Source organism: Pristiophorus japonicus, chromosome 13, assembly GCF_044704955.1.
Source record: "Pristiophorus japonicus isolate sPriJap1 chromosome 13, sPriJap1.hap1, whole genome shotgun sequence".
NCBI classification, from domain to species: Eukaryota; Metazoa; Chordata; class Chondrichthyes; family Pristiophoridae; genus Pristiophorus; species Pristiophorus japonicus.
Genome location: NC_091989.1, coordinates 180034365 through 180047610, shown reverse-complemented (window position 1 = coordinate 180047610; position 13246 = coordinate 180034365). Strand labels below are relative to the sequence as shown.

General features: G+C 47.4%; 1 protein-coding gene across 1 annotated transcript in view; it reads right to left on the bottom strand.

Moving 5' to 3' along the window:
• adamts18 (ADAM metallopeptidase with thrombospondin type 1 motif, 18) overlaps positions 1–13246 on the bottom strand; it is a 297899-nt gene that overhangs the window by 66926 nt on the left and 217727 nt on the right. Inside the window, exons 17-18 of the mRNA XM_070897035.1 lie at positions 8134–8275; positions 1614–1740 (exon numbers count right to left, since the gene is read on the bottom strand). Of these exons, the coding sequence (XP_070753136.1) occupies positions 1614–1740; positions 8134–8275 (269 nt within the window). The remainder of the gene's footprint in view (positions 1–1613; positions 1741–8133; positions 8276–13246) is intronic.

Here is a 13246-nt window from a genome sequence, read left to right as displayed (position 1 = left end):
AAACGGGCTGCCAAGTTTTGGACGACCTCAAGTTTACGTAGGGCAGAATGTGGGAGTCCAGCCAGGAAAAAAATGCAGGGTTATGGGGAAAGAGGAGGGGGAGTGGGACTAATTGGATAGCTCTTTCAAAGAGCCGACACAGGCATGATGGACGGAATGGCCTCTATCTCTGCTCTGCTGTATGATTGCATGATTCTAAAATTTTGCACTCCCTCCCCCATGGCTCCCCCTTGCACTACTTCAACAGTGGTACTCCAAATCACTGAGGTACTCTTAGATTAGACTTGGTTGATATCTCCGCCTTCCACTATTAAAATAACCTTGCTGTTTTCATGTACTCCCATTTATTTCTCCATTAAGGTGAGCTGCAATCCTTTCCCTTCTGACCCTGGCAGTCTGTGGCACACCCCGTTAGCTTTGCCCTTTCGCATTGAGTAGGTCCAACCAGAGCAGATTCATTGTGTTAACTTTTCACCTCCAACAGGATCGACATTCCCAGCCTCCCTAGGTGCCCCGACATCTCTGGCTACATCACCTCCTTTCCTGAACACTCTATACCCCTGTCGGCTATATTCATTACCAATCCCTGGGGTTGGCCATGTTTCTGACATTGTTACCTCGTCTTAGTTCCTCTACTCCAGTTCAGACATTTTATTCCTAATGTTACCCGCATTCATGTTTGTATATCTTATTGCAGATTCCCGACACAGTACATCAGCACATCAATAATGCAGCCCTCCCCCATCCAGACAGCCAAAGCGACTTAATTAAATTTTAAAATAACAGAGAAACCCCATACATTTGATTTTAACTGTCACAATAGGTACAAGGACCACCAACCTTGATGTCACTTGCACCGAGACCACCTACGATCTTCACTGACTACGCGATTTAACAAAACCTGAACCAGCTCTAACTGAACCTGCATTAGTATACAACAACCACTGGAAAAACACCTCGTGGCTCAGTGGATAGCGCACTCTCCTCTGAGTCAGAAACTTGTGGGTTTTCAAATCCCACTCCAGAGTCTTGAGCAGGTAATCTAGACTGACACGCCACGTCAAAGCTGAGGGAGTGCTGCACTGTGGGTGGGGCAGTGCTGAGGGAGTGCTACGCTGCCAGAAGTGCCATCTTACGGATGAGACATTAAAACCGAGGCCCCGTCTGCTCTCAGAACATATATAAGAAATAGGAGTCGGCCAGTTGGTCCCTTGAGCCGGTTCTGCCTTTCAATAAGATCATGGCTGATCTGAACTTGGCCTCAACTCCACTTCCCTGCCCTGCTCCCCAGAACCCTTGGCTCCCTTATCGTTCAAGTGGATGTAAAAGATCCCATGGTAATATTCAAAGAAGAGCAGGGGAGTTATCCCCGGTGTCCTGGCCAATCTGTATCCCTCAACCAACATCACTAAAAACAGATGATCTGGTCAATGCTGTTTGTGGAAGCTTGCTGTGCGCAAATTGGCTGCAGCGTTTCCTACAACAGTGACTCCCCGAAGATCGCGAAAGGCACACAGTAAATTTATTTCTTCTTTCTATTATCAATACCCTTCATTTTTTGTTTTAAATGAGAGAGTTCTCCACATGTTTATGAATTGATGTTGAACTCTTACCTTGCAGGGCAGGGCTGAGTGTTGCAAGTAATTGTCCCGGTTACAGGCCTGGTGCGTGCGAGACACAAGCTGGAGTTGACTTGAATGAGATGGTCCTGCAGACAATAGGCTGACGTCATCATTTTTCCTGCAAGAAAGGCAAACGCCTGTTAACGTTTGAATAAAGTTCAGTCAAAGCCCCCACTGATAGCCTGGGAGTTCATAAAGCAGCTGCTATGGTGTTGAATCCTTCGCACGAAGAAGGCACAGCTTCCTACTCTGGACTGTGCCAAATTAGCCGTGACGCAGCAATCGGTCTTGATGTCCCATCGGCTAGGCATGGGAAAAAGCATCAGAGGTTCCCGCTCTTCATAGAATCTTACCGCACAGAAGGAGGCCATTCAGCCCATCGAGCTTGTGCCAGCTCTTTGAAAGAGCCATCCCATTAGTCCCACTCCCCCTGCTCTTTCCCCGTAGCCCTGCAAAATTTTCCTTTTCGCATACATATCCAAATTCACTTTTGGAAGTTATTATTGAATCTGCTTCCACCACCCCTTCAAGCAACGCATTCCAGGTCATAACAACTTGCTGCTTAAAGAAAAATCTCTCCTCATGTCCCCCTCGTTCTTTTGCCAATTATCTTAAATCTGTGTCCTCTGGTTACTCAACCTCCTGCCAATGGAAACAGTTTATCCTTATTTATTCCATCAACACACCTCTATTCAGTCTCCCCTTAATCATCTTTGCTCCAAGAACAATCCCAGCTTCTCCAGTCTCTGCACATAACTGAAGTCCCTCATTGCTCGTACCATTCGTAAATCTCTTCTGCACCCTCTCCAAGGCCTTGACATCCTCCCTATAGTATAGAGGTCAGAACTGGACAAAATGCTTCTTTTCCACCATCCATCATCTTAAACCTTCACTCCCTCCATCATCGGCGCACCGTGGCTACAGTGCGTACCACCTACAAGATGCACTGCAGCAACTCGCCAAGGCTTCTTCGGCAGCACCTCCCAAGCCCGTGACCTCTACCGCCTAGGAGGGCAAAGGCAGCAGGAAACTAAACAGTCCAAGAATGACCTCCTTCTGGCCCGTAAATTTCTATGTGTCTATGGGCCCGAATTTGGTCAACCTACCGCTGGCTGCCGCCGAGAAAACTCAGAGGTCTCCCTGATTTTTCGGCGCTCTCCCCTCCGAGCGAGTTTGGTGAGGCCCTCTCGCCGGCGGTTTGAAAATACCGCTGGGGAGCGTCCGCCGACATGCGCCGACGTGCAACGCCAAAAAAAAAATCCTCCCGCCCGAGATTCACCTGAGTGGTTCTCCGCCCCTGCAGGAGAAAAGACCACCGCATGGAAGCAGGTCTTACCGGGACGGTAGGTACGAAGACCTGCAAGAAAAGGTAAGTGAGATGGTTTGCTTCATTTCCTTTGCAGCGATTTTGTTGGATAGAGACCTCCGAAGGGTTTGTCACGTTTTTGTTGTTTTATCTGTTGAAGATTTTTTTTTTTCCGTTCCCGCTCCTTGGTCCCGACTTAATCCTCGGCGTTACATTGCCGCCCAGAATGCAACCTACCGCCGGCTGCCGCCCAGAATCAGCGTGTAACGCCCATTTTTTCCACCGGGTGATTTTTTTCCCCCATTTTTTTTCACCAAACTTGCGCCCAAAGTACCGTCAGGATCTTAGCAGTCTTTTCAACAGTAAATGGGCGGAACTTAGGTTTGATCAAACTCGGGCCTTAAGTTTCCATCCTGTCTGGGAAATATATTGCCGTCCCTTCATTGTCGCTGGGTCAAAATATTGGAACTTCTCACCTAACCTCTTCACTCAGAGGGTGGTGAATCTTTGGAATTCTCTACCCCAGAGGGCTGTGGAGGCTCAGTCTTTTGAGTATATTCAAGACAGAGATCAAAAGATTTTTGGATATTAAGGGAATCAAGGGATATGGGGACAGTGCAGGAAAGTGGAGTTGAGGTAGAAGATCAGCCCTGATCTTATTGAATGGCGGAGCAGGCCCGAGGGGCTGAATGGTCTACTCCTGCTCCTAATTCTTATGTTCTTAACAGCACTGTGGGAGCACCTTCACCACGAGGACTGCAGCGGTTTAAGAAGGTGGACCACCACCATCTCAAGGGCAAATGAAGACAGGCAATAAACGCTGGCCTTGCCAGTGATGCCCACAATAAATAAAGAAAAAGAAAAAAAAACACTCCTCTGGTTCGGTGGGGATAAGGATTCCTATGGTCATTGTTTTTTTCTTATTCGTTCACGGGACCTGGGTGTTGTTGGCAAGGCCGGCAATTATTGCCCATCCCTAATTGCCCTTGAGAAGATAGTGGTGAGCCACCTTCTTGAACCGCTGCAGTCCGTGTGATGATACTTCTTTGTTGTGGTTGGTACAACTGAGTGGCTCGCTAGTCCATTTCAGAGGGCAGTTAAGAGTCAACCACATTGCTGTGGAACTAGAGTCACATAGTGGCCAGACTGGGTAAGGACGGCAGATTTCCTTCCCTAAAGGACATCAGTGCACTAAATGGGTTTTTACGACAATCCGGTAGTTTCATGGTCACCATTACTGACACTAGCTTTTTAGTCCAGATTTATTTAATTAACTGAATTTAAATTCCCCAGGCAGCATGGCAGGATTTGACCTCAAGTCTCCGGATCATTAGTCTCGGCCTCAGGATTACTAATCAACACTGTTCACACTCAGCAATTGTTAGTTTGCCTCTCGCAGAGATTATTATTCAACAATTCCTGCTGGAATGCTGTGTGAGAAGGACGAGGTCGGGCTCAGTTGTCGTGTCACAACCATCAAATCCCCTGCTGACATCCACTGTCCTCGCTTCCACAAGAAGGATGATCGGATGCAGTGGAAGAACTGCAGGGGGCTGCAAGCGCTTGTGAGAGCAGGTCCCAGTACGATGGGCACCTTCAGCCTTTCCACTATTTACAAGGCACAAGTCAGGAGTGTGAGGGAACACTCTCCACTTGCCTGGATGAGTGCAGCTCCAACAACACACAAGAAGCTCGACACCATCCAGGACAAAGCAGCCCGCTTGATTGGCACCTCATCTACCACCTTCAACATTCATTCCCTTCACCACCGGCGCACCATGGCTGCAGTGTGCACTGCAGCAACTCACCAAGGCTTCTTCAGCAACACCTCCCAAACCCGTGACCTCTACTACCTAGAAGGGCAAGGGCAGCAGGCGCATCACCATCAGTTCCAAGTTCCCCTCCAAGTTACACACCATGCTGACTAGGAAATGTATGGCCGATCCTTCATGGTCGCTGGGTCAAAATCCTGGAACTCCCTCCCTAACAGCACTGTGGGAGCACCTTCACCACACGGACTGCAGCGGTTCAAGAAGGCGGCTCACCACCACCTTCTCAAGGGGCGATTAGGGATGGGCAATAAATGCCGACCTTGCCAGCAACGCTCACATCCTGTGAATGAATAAATTTTAAAAAAGAAAAGCGGGGGCCAGGAAGAGAGAAGAAACATCCAGCTGTGTCCCAATAATTGCCTTCGGAAGTACTGCTCCCTCGGACTGGAGTCGTGTCATTTTACAGGTTTATAAACCACCTTGCCTATCTTGTTCCACCCCAGTTCAATCGCCCAGACGACAATACAGGAGGGATGAGCATAATAAGGAAATATTTCCCCCAAAAAACATCCTTTAAAGGGGCAGCAACTTCACTCCAAACGACGAGACGACCTTTGTGTGAGGGGTTAAAAGACAAATGAAAGCATCATGTTAGCACCTGGCGACTTGCGGCAAACACGGACTGTGCCGATTTTTGAAACCTATTTTAATGCTCGGAGCACATAAAGTCATTGGTAGTGAGGTTCAGAGGGGATTTGAGGGGAAAATGTTTCATCCAGAGGGGGGTGGGGGTCTAGAACTCACTGACTGAAAGGGTGGTAGAGGCAGAAACCCTCACCACATTTAAAAAGTACTTGGAAAGTGGGATTAGGCTGGATAGCTCTTTGTCGGCCAGCGCGGACACGATGGGCCGAAATGGCCTCCCTCTGTGCTGTAAATTTCTATGAATCCATGATTCACGCACTGCACAAGATGCAATGGCAATTTCATCACCGGATCAGGATCTGTTGTCTACTCTACGGAAAGTAGTCTCACAAAGCAAACCGGAAATGTGAGACCATCACTGTGTGTTTCGTTCAGTTATTACCAAGGGATTGCCTACAAACAGGTGTCAGCTGGCTTAGTGGATAGCGCATAAGCACATAGTCTAGGCTGACACTCCCAGTGCAGTACTGAGGAAGTGCTGCACTGTCTGGAGGTGTCGCCTTTCCGGTGTGACTCAAGGTCTCGTCAGCCCAGGTAGATGTAAAATGAGTAGGGTTGTTCTGCCCGGTGTCCCGGCCAATATTTATCCCTCAACTAACATCACTAAAACCAGATGCTTTGACCATTATCACATTGCTGTTTGTGGGAGGTTACGGCCTGCATATTGGCTGCCGCGTTTCCGACATTACACCAGTGCCAAAGGAAAATAAAACCCGAGTGGGCCATCGAATCACTCGAGCCTGCTCTGCCATTCAATTAGATCATGGCTGCCCTGTAACATAACTCCATCTACCCGCCTTAATTCCGTAACCCTTACTACCTTTACCTAACAAATATCTATCAATCGCAGTTTTGACATTTTCAATTGACCCCCAGCCTCAACAGCTTTTTTGGGGAAGAGAGTTCCAGATTCCCACTACCCTTTGTGTGAAAAAGTGCTTCCTGACATCACCCCTGAACCGCACAGCTCTAAGCTTGCTGTTATGCTCCCTTGTTCTGGACTCCCCCAAAAGAGAAAATTATTTCTATCTATCTATCCTAGAAACTTCTGTACTTATCTTAAACACCTCGATTAGATCACCCCTTAGTCTTCTATAATCAAGGGAATACAAGCCTAATCTATGCAAATGTTCCACAGAATTTAATCCATCTAGCCCCGGGTAGCATTCTGATGAATCTGCACTGCACCCACTAAGGCCGATATATCCTTCCTGAGGAGCATTGCCCGGAGCTGAATGACATCAAGAGTACAGCACAGAAATAGGCCACTCAGCACCTGCTGTATAGAAACATAGAAACATAGAAACTAGGTACAGGCCATTTGGCCCTTCGAGCCTGCACCACAATTCAATATGATCATGGCTAATCATGCAACTTCAGTACCCCATTCCTGCTTTCTCTTCATACCCCTTGATCCCTTTAGCCGTAAGGGTCACATCTAACCCCCTTTTGAATATATCTAACGAACTGGCCTCAACAACTTTCTGTGGTAGAGAATTCCACAGGTTCACAATTCTCTGAGTGAAGACGTTTCTCCTCATCTCGGTCCTAAATGGCTTACCCCTTATCCATAGACTGTGGCCCCTGTATTTGCATTTTGCCTGCATTTGTTCTCCACACGAGCCTCCTCCCACCCTACTTTATCTCACCCTGTCAGCATGCTTTTCTATTCCTTTCTCCCTTATGTGTTTATCAGCTTCACCTTAAATGCATCTTTGCTATTTGTCTCAGCCACTCCCTGTGGTAGTGAGTTCCACCTTCTCACCATCTTCTGGGTGAAGAAATTTCTCCTGAATTCCCTATTAGATTAATTAGTGACTATGTTATACTTATGACCTCTAGCTTTGAACTCCCCCACCAGGGGAAGCATTTTCCCTACAGCTACACTATGAACGCAGTCAGCTAAATGGGGTCCAACCAGAGATTCATGTAACTGTAATATAACTGCGACCCTTTTGTATTCCAGCCCCCTTGAGGTTAAGGCCAACGTTCTATTAGCCTTTTAAATACATTTTTGTACCTGTCCATTAGCGCGTGATGATATCTGTATACATCATTATTACATTGCCGATTCTGGGAGCTTGCTGTGCGCAAATTGGCTGCCACGTTTCCTACATTACAACAGTGACTGCACTTCAAAAAATACTTAATTGGCTGTGAAGCGCTTCGGGATGCCCTGGGGTCGTGAAAGGCGCTATATAAACGCAAGTTCTGTCTTTAAACATGAAGCGAGAAATATATACTTCATCGGAGTCCAGTTTATCGCAAAGTCTCGGATCTGGTGAACCCAGGACACCCCAAAGGGTTTGCTCTCTGCCCTATCGGCAATGTTTTTCTTCTCCTCACTGTGCCCCCGCCTTTCCCTCAGTCGAGACGAAACTGTAGAAGTCGACACATTGTCTGACGCAAACAAAAAAAAAACCCACACAAGACGACAAAAAAAAAAAGAGCATAAAGATGACAATCGTTCCACGACACTGTCGCTGTGCGATCGCGCCGAGCCAGGCCCACAGCAGTGGCTTTTGGACAACAAAGAACAAACGGAAGCACTTACTGACCTGCTTTTGCTGAGCGGGGCCACGGGCTATGAAAAGGACAAAGATGCACTCTGTGCCTTCAACAGCAAACCCTCCGCTTGTCTCTCTCAGGGTGGAGGGGGTCGGGGGGGGGGGGGGGCGGAGAAAGGAGAGCTTTTTTTTTACTTCAGGTGAACGGGAGAGTAACTCACCTCCTGCACATGACACCGAGCAACCTGATCGTACGACCACCCAGGTGTGGTTGTGTCTCCGAACAGTGGTCTTGCTTTCATTCACAGCCTTCGGTAACGTGTACTCCCAGGCGATTCCTGGATTCTTGCCTTGTAAAAGGATCTGGAGGGTTGGGGGTGAGGGGGTTGGTGCAGGGAATAGAAAGAGACAGTGAATAGGTTTACTGTGAATTTCCATCACAACAAAAATTAAATCCAATGTTAATGGGAGATTTAATAGAGGTGTTCAAAATCATGAAGGGATTTAGATCTAGTAGATAAGGAGAAAGTGTTTCCACTGGCAGGAGGGTGGGTAACCAGAGGACTCAGATGTAAGATAATTGGCAAAAGAAGAATAGACGCGATAGGGAGAATTTTTTTTTATATGCAGCAAGTTCTTATGATCTTGAAAGAGTGGTGGAGACAGATTCAAAATAACTTCCAAAACGGAATTGCATAAATACTTGAAGGGGAAACATTTGCCGGGGCTGTTGGGGAATGAACAAAGAGTGGGACTAATTGGATAGCTCTACCAAAGAACCGGCACAGGCACGATGGGCCGAATGGCCTCCTTCTATCATTCTATTCTTTTCACATTTCTGTGTCAATGAATGAACATGTTTAACCGGGTAAAACGTGATGCATCTGGTGGGTGGTAAATAGATCAGACAATGAGAGGTATCCATATCCTCATTATGTAGTTCCATCAATAGCAAAGGCAGGTTCCTCTCTCCCCGTGCACTCTACAACAGCAGCTTGCATTTACATAGTGCCTTTGACGTAGTAAAACATCCCACGCCGCTTCGCAGGAGCGATTGTCAAACAAAATTTGAACCAAGCCACAAAAGGAGGTATTAGGACAGATGACTAAAAGCTTGGTTAAAGAGCTAGGTTTTAAGGGTCATCTTAAACGCAGAGAGCAAGGAGGAGAGATTTACAGAGGGAATTCCAGAGCTTAGGGCCCAGGCAGCTGAAGGCACGGCCACCAATGTTGGAGTGAAGAATATCAGGGATGCGCAAGAGGCCAGAATTGGAGGAGCGCTGAGATCTGTGTGAGTGTGAGTGTGTGTGTGTATTGAGTGTGAGTGTGTGTGTGTGTGTGTGTGTGTGTGTATGTGAGTGTGAGTGTGTGTGTGAGTGTAAATGTGTGCGTGTGTGCGCGTGTGTGTGCGAGTGTGTGCGCATGTGTGTGTGTGCCTGTGCGTGTGAGTGTGCATGTGAGTGTGCGTGTGAGTGTATGTGAGTGTGAGTGTGTGTGTGAGTGTGTGTGCGTGTTTGAGTGCATCTTTTTTGTATTTCAACCCGAGATAAGATGAGTTGTTTATTTATTGTTCTATGCTGAGATGGTGCGTCAAAATCAGGGCGCCATGTCCTGACTGAACGTGGCTGGGCTCTGAGATCATCCACCGGGGTACCGGAAGTGTGTAGTCGCTGTAACCACTCCACTGCCTACGGGTAACCACAGTGCCCGCACTCCAAACCCTTTCCAACAACTGAGTGGATTCAGGGTTATAACAAGCTACTAAATGGCCGTGGCAGGGGAAATGCTGCGGATGAGATGGCTTGGCTCGGGATCTGTACTTTAGCTGCCAGTGAGCCGTGAGTTTGGAAGTATTTATTCCTGCACTGCGTGGCTTCAAAACCCTCGTGTGAATGTTGTACAGTTAATGGGCATTAGAATCATCGAATAGTACAGAACAGAAGGAGGCCATTCGGCTCATCGAGTCTTCGCCGGCTCTTTCGAAGATCAATCCAGTTAGTCCCACTCCCCTGCTCGCTCCCCGTATCCCTGCAATGTGTGCTCCTTCAAGTATTTATCCAATTCCCTGTATTAATCCAGTGCAGATCACCAACATCACTGTTGGTGAAGGCCAGATTGAGGATATAGATTTGTTGGGTGGTGCAGTGGGTTAGACGCTGGCTTTTCACCTTTGGGATCCAAGTTCAGATCCAATCCAGACTGATAGGATGAAAATCTCCGCTGTCTCCAAGAGTCCAACCCGAGATGAGATTGGACAGTCTTAATCTCAAACCCACGTACTCTACCACCGAAAAGGATAAGGGCAGCAGGCGCATGGGAACACCATCGCCTCCAAGTTACACTCCATCCTGATTTGGAAATATATCGGCCGTTCCTTCATCATCGCTAGGCCAAAATCCTGCAATTCCTCCCTAACAGCACTGTGGGAGCACCTTCACCACACGGACTGCAGCGGTTCAAGAAGGCAGCTCACCACCACCTTCTCAAGGTCAATTAGGGATGGGCAATAAATTCTGGTCTTGCCAGCGACACCCACATCCCAGGAATTTATTTTTTTTAAATCCAGTTCCTAGTGGGCATGGGTCTACTGTCTTAAACTCCGCACTTAATGGCGAGGGCAGAGAATGACTGGTGTGAGAAATGTCACATTGGTATGGTGTCCTCCGAGGTGCGGACTGAGGCACGTTGTTAGGGGAGAGGGGTAGCTTTGTCCTGTGAGCCCATGCCCACTAGGAACCAGGTAGAGAAGGCCCAAAGGTCATTTTAGACAGGGCCCTTATAGACAATAGACAAGAGGAGAGACTGTGACAGCTTACTCTCAGGAACATTGCCTTTACAGCATCACAGCCTGTGTGCTGGACTTTCAAAATCCAGCTGGATGCTGAGATAAGAGAGTCTGAGTACTGCAAGGCAAAGATTGATGAACAACATCGCCTTTTCTCCTCCTTGACCTTTTTTCCATGTTTTATGTGACAGAGACAGAAAACCCCAGCTATCTGCTTAAATTCTTCACTGTTAGTGTCTATTGAAAGAATTTACAAACCTAGACTCCGTCCTGCAGCCTGACTGGGCCCAAAACATTCCAGAGTCCTCCGACCAGTTATCAGCTCTGTCCAAAATTTATGGCTGACATTAAAAAAAAAGGCTTACATCAGCATCTCCACGTCCTTGATAAGAGTCTTTACCGTCTGCCTTCACATGCCGGCGTCTGACATTAAACACAAAACACTGCCCTCTTGACCACAGGATTTTGGTGCAATAAATTTTACAGCTTCCTAAATCCCGATAAACACATGCTGTGGTATTGGAAAGCGGCAGCTATATATATATTTTACCCCCCAAGTGTGCATTCCTGCTGCAGCTACACTTTTGGAGAGTTTAGCTCAAGGCATAAGTGGAAGACAATGAGACAACAGCATCCCTCCAGAGTAAATAATTTGTTGCCCACGTTCAATTATCCCGTCAAGGTGGGGCATTAGCTTTATTGCCAGCTGTGCTGGGACTGCTTCAATCCCCACCCTTTGGAGGCTTCTTGCTGTTTGAGGGGGTTGACTCTGAACAATGGCCTTGGGCTGGAGAGGTCACAAACCAGCCGAATCTTCCTGTTCTTACTCAATATCCGGTGATCCTTGCTGCAAAGTGCGAGTACGAATACACACTGGTGACTGACCATTTATGCCACTGCCGTGGCTCAGTGGGTAGCACACTCATAGAAACATAGAAACAGAGAAAATAGGTGCAGGAGTAGGCCATTCGGCCCTTCGAGCCTGCACCGCCATTCAATATGATCATGGCTGATCATGCAACTTCAGTACCCCATTCCTGCTTTCTCTCCATACCCCTTGATCCCTTTAGCCGTAAGGGCCACATCTAACTCCCTTTTGAATATATCTAACGGATTGGCCTCAACAACACTCTGCGGTAGAGAATTCCACAGGTTCACAATTCTCTCAGTGAAGAAGTTTCTCCTCATCTTGGTCCTAAATGGCTTACCCCTTATCCTTAGACTGTGACCCCTGGTTCTGGACTTCCCCAACATCGGGAACATTCTTCCTGCATCGAACCTGTCCAATCCCGTCAGAATTTTTATATGTTTCTATGAGATTCCCTCTCATTCTTCTAAATTCCAGTGAATATAAGCCTAGTCGATCCAGTCTTTCTTCATATGTCAGTCCTGCCATCCCGGGAATCAGTCTGGTGAACCTTCGCTGCACTCCCTCAATAGCAAGAATGTCCTTCCTTAGATTTGGAGACCAAAACTGTACACAATGTTCAAGGTGTGGCCTCACCAAGGCCCTGTACAACTGCAGTAAGACCTCCCTGCTCCTATACTCAAATCTTATCGCTATGAAGGCCAACATGCCATTTGCCGCAGAGTCAGAAGGTTGTGGGTTCAAGTCCCACTCCAGGGACTGGAGCACATTAAATCTAGGCTGACACTCCAATGCAGTGCTGAGGGAGTGCTGCACTGTCGGAGGTGCCGCCTTTCGGATGAGACGTTAAACTGAGGCCCCGTCTACCCTCTCAGGTGGATGTAAAAGATCCCATGGCACTATTTCGAAGAAGAGCAGGGGAGTTATCCCCAGTGTCCTGGCCAATATTTATCCCTCAATCAACATAACAAAGCCAGATTATCTGGTCATTATCACATTGCTGTTTGTGGGAGCTTGCTTGTGCACAAATTGACTGCCGTATTTTCGACATTACAACAGTGACCACACTTCAAAAAGTATTTCATTGGCTGTAAAGCGCTTTGAGACGTCCGATGGTTGTGAAAGGCGCTATGTAAATGTAAGTCTTTCTTTTTGCCAACCGTGGAATAGCTTAGGTTAGCTTTTGGGAACAGGAATCCAGGAGAAACTTAATTACCCCCAGCATGGTGAGAATGTGGAACTTGTTACCACAGGAAGTAGTTGAGGCAAATAGCGTAGGTGCATTTAAGGGGAGGCTCACTATGTACATGTGAGCGGAGCCTCGTGTGAACACTGACACTGACTAGATGGGCCAAATAGCTTTTTTTCTGTGCTGTACATTCAATGATTTGCATCCTCTTTGCATAGAACAGTTTAAAAAAAAAATCATTCTTGGGTTGTGGTGATTATTGGCAAGCCTGGGATTTATTGACTTGAGAAGTTGATGGTGGGCCTCTTTCTTGAAGCGCTCGTGATTCGAATCAACTGAGTGGCTTGCTGGGCCCTTTCAGAGAGAAATTAAGAGGGAACCACGTTGGTGTGGGACTGGCTTCACATATAGGCCAGACCGGGTAAGGACAGCAAGTTTCCTTCCCTGAAGGACATTAGTGAACCAGATGGGTTTTACGACAATCCGACAGCT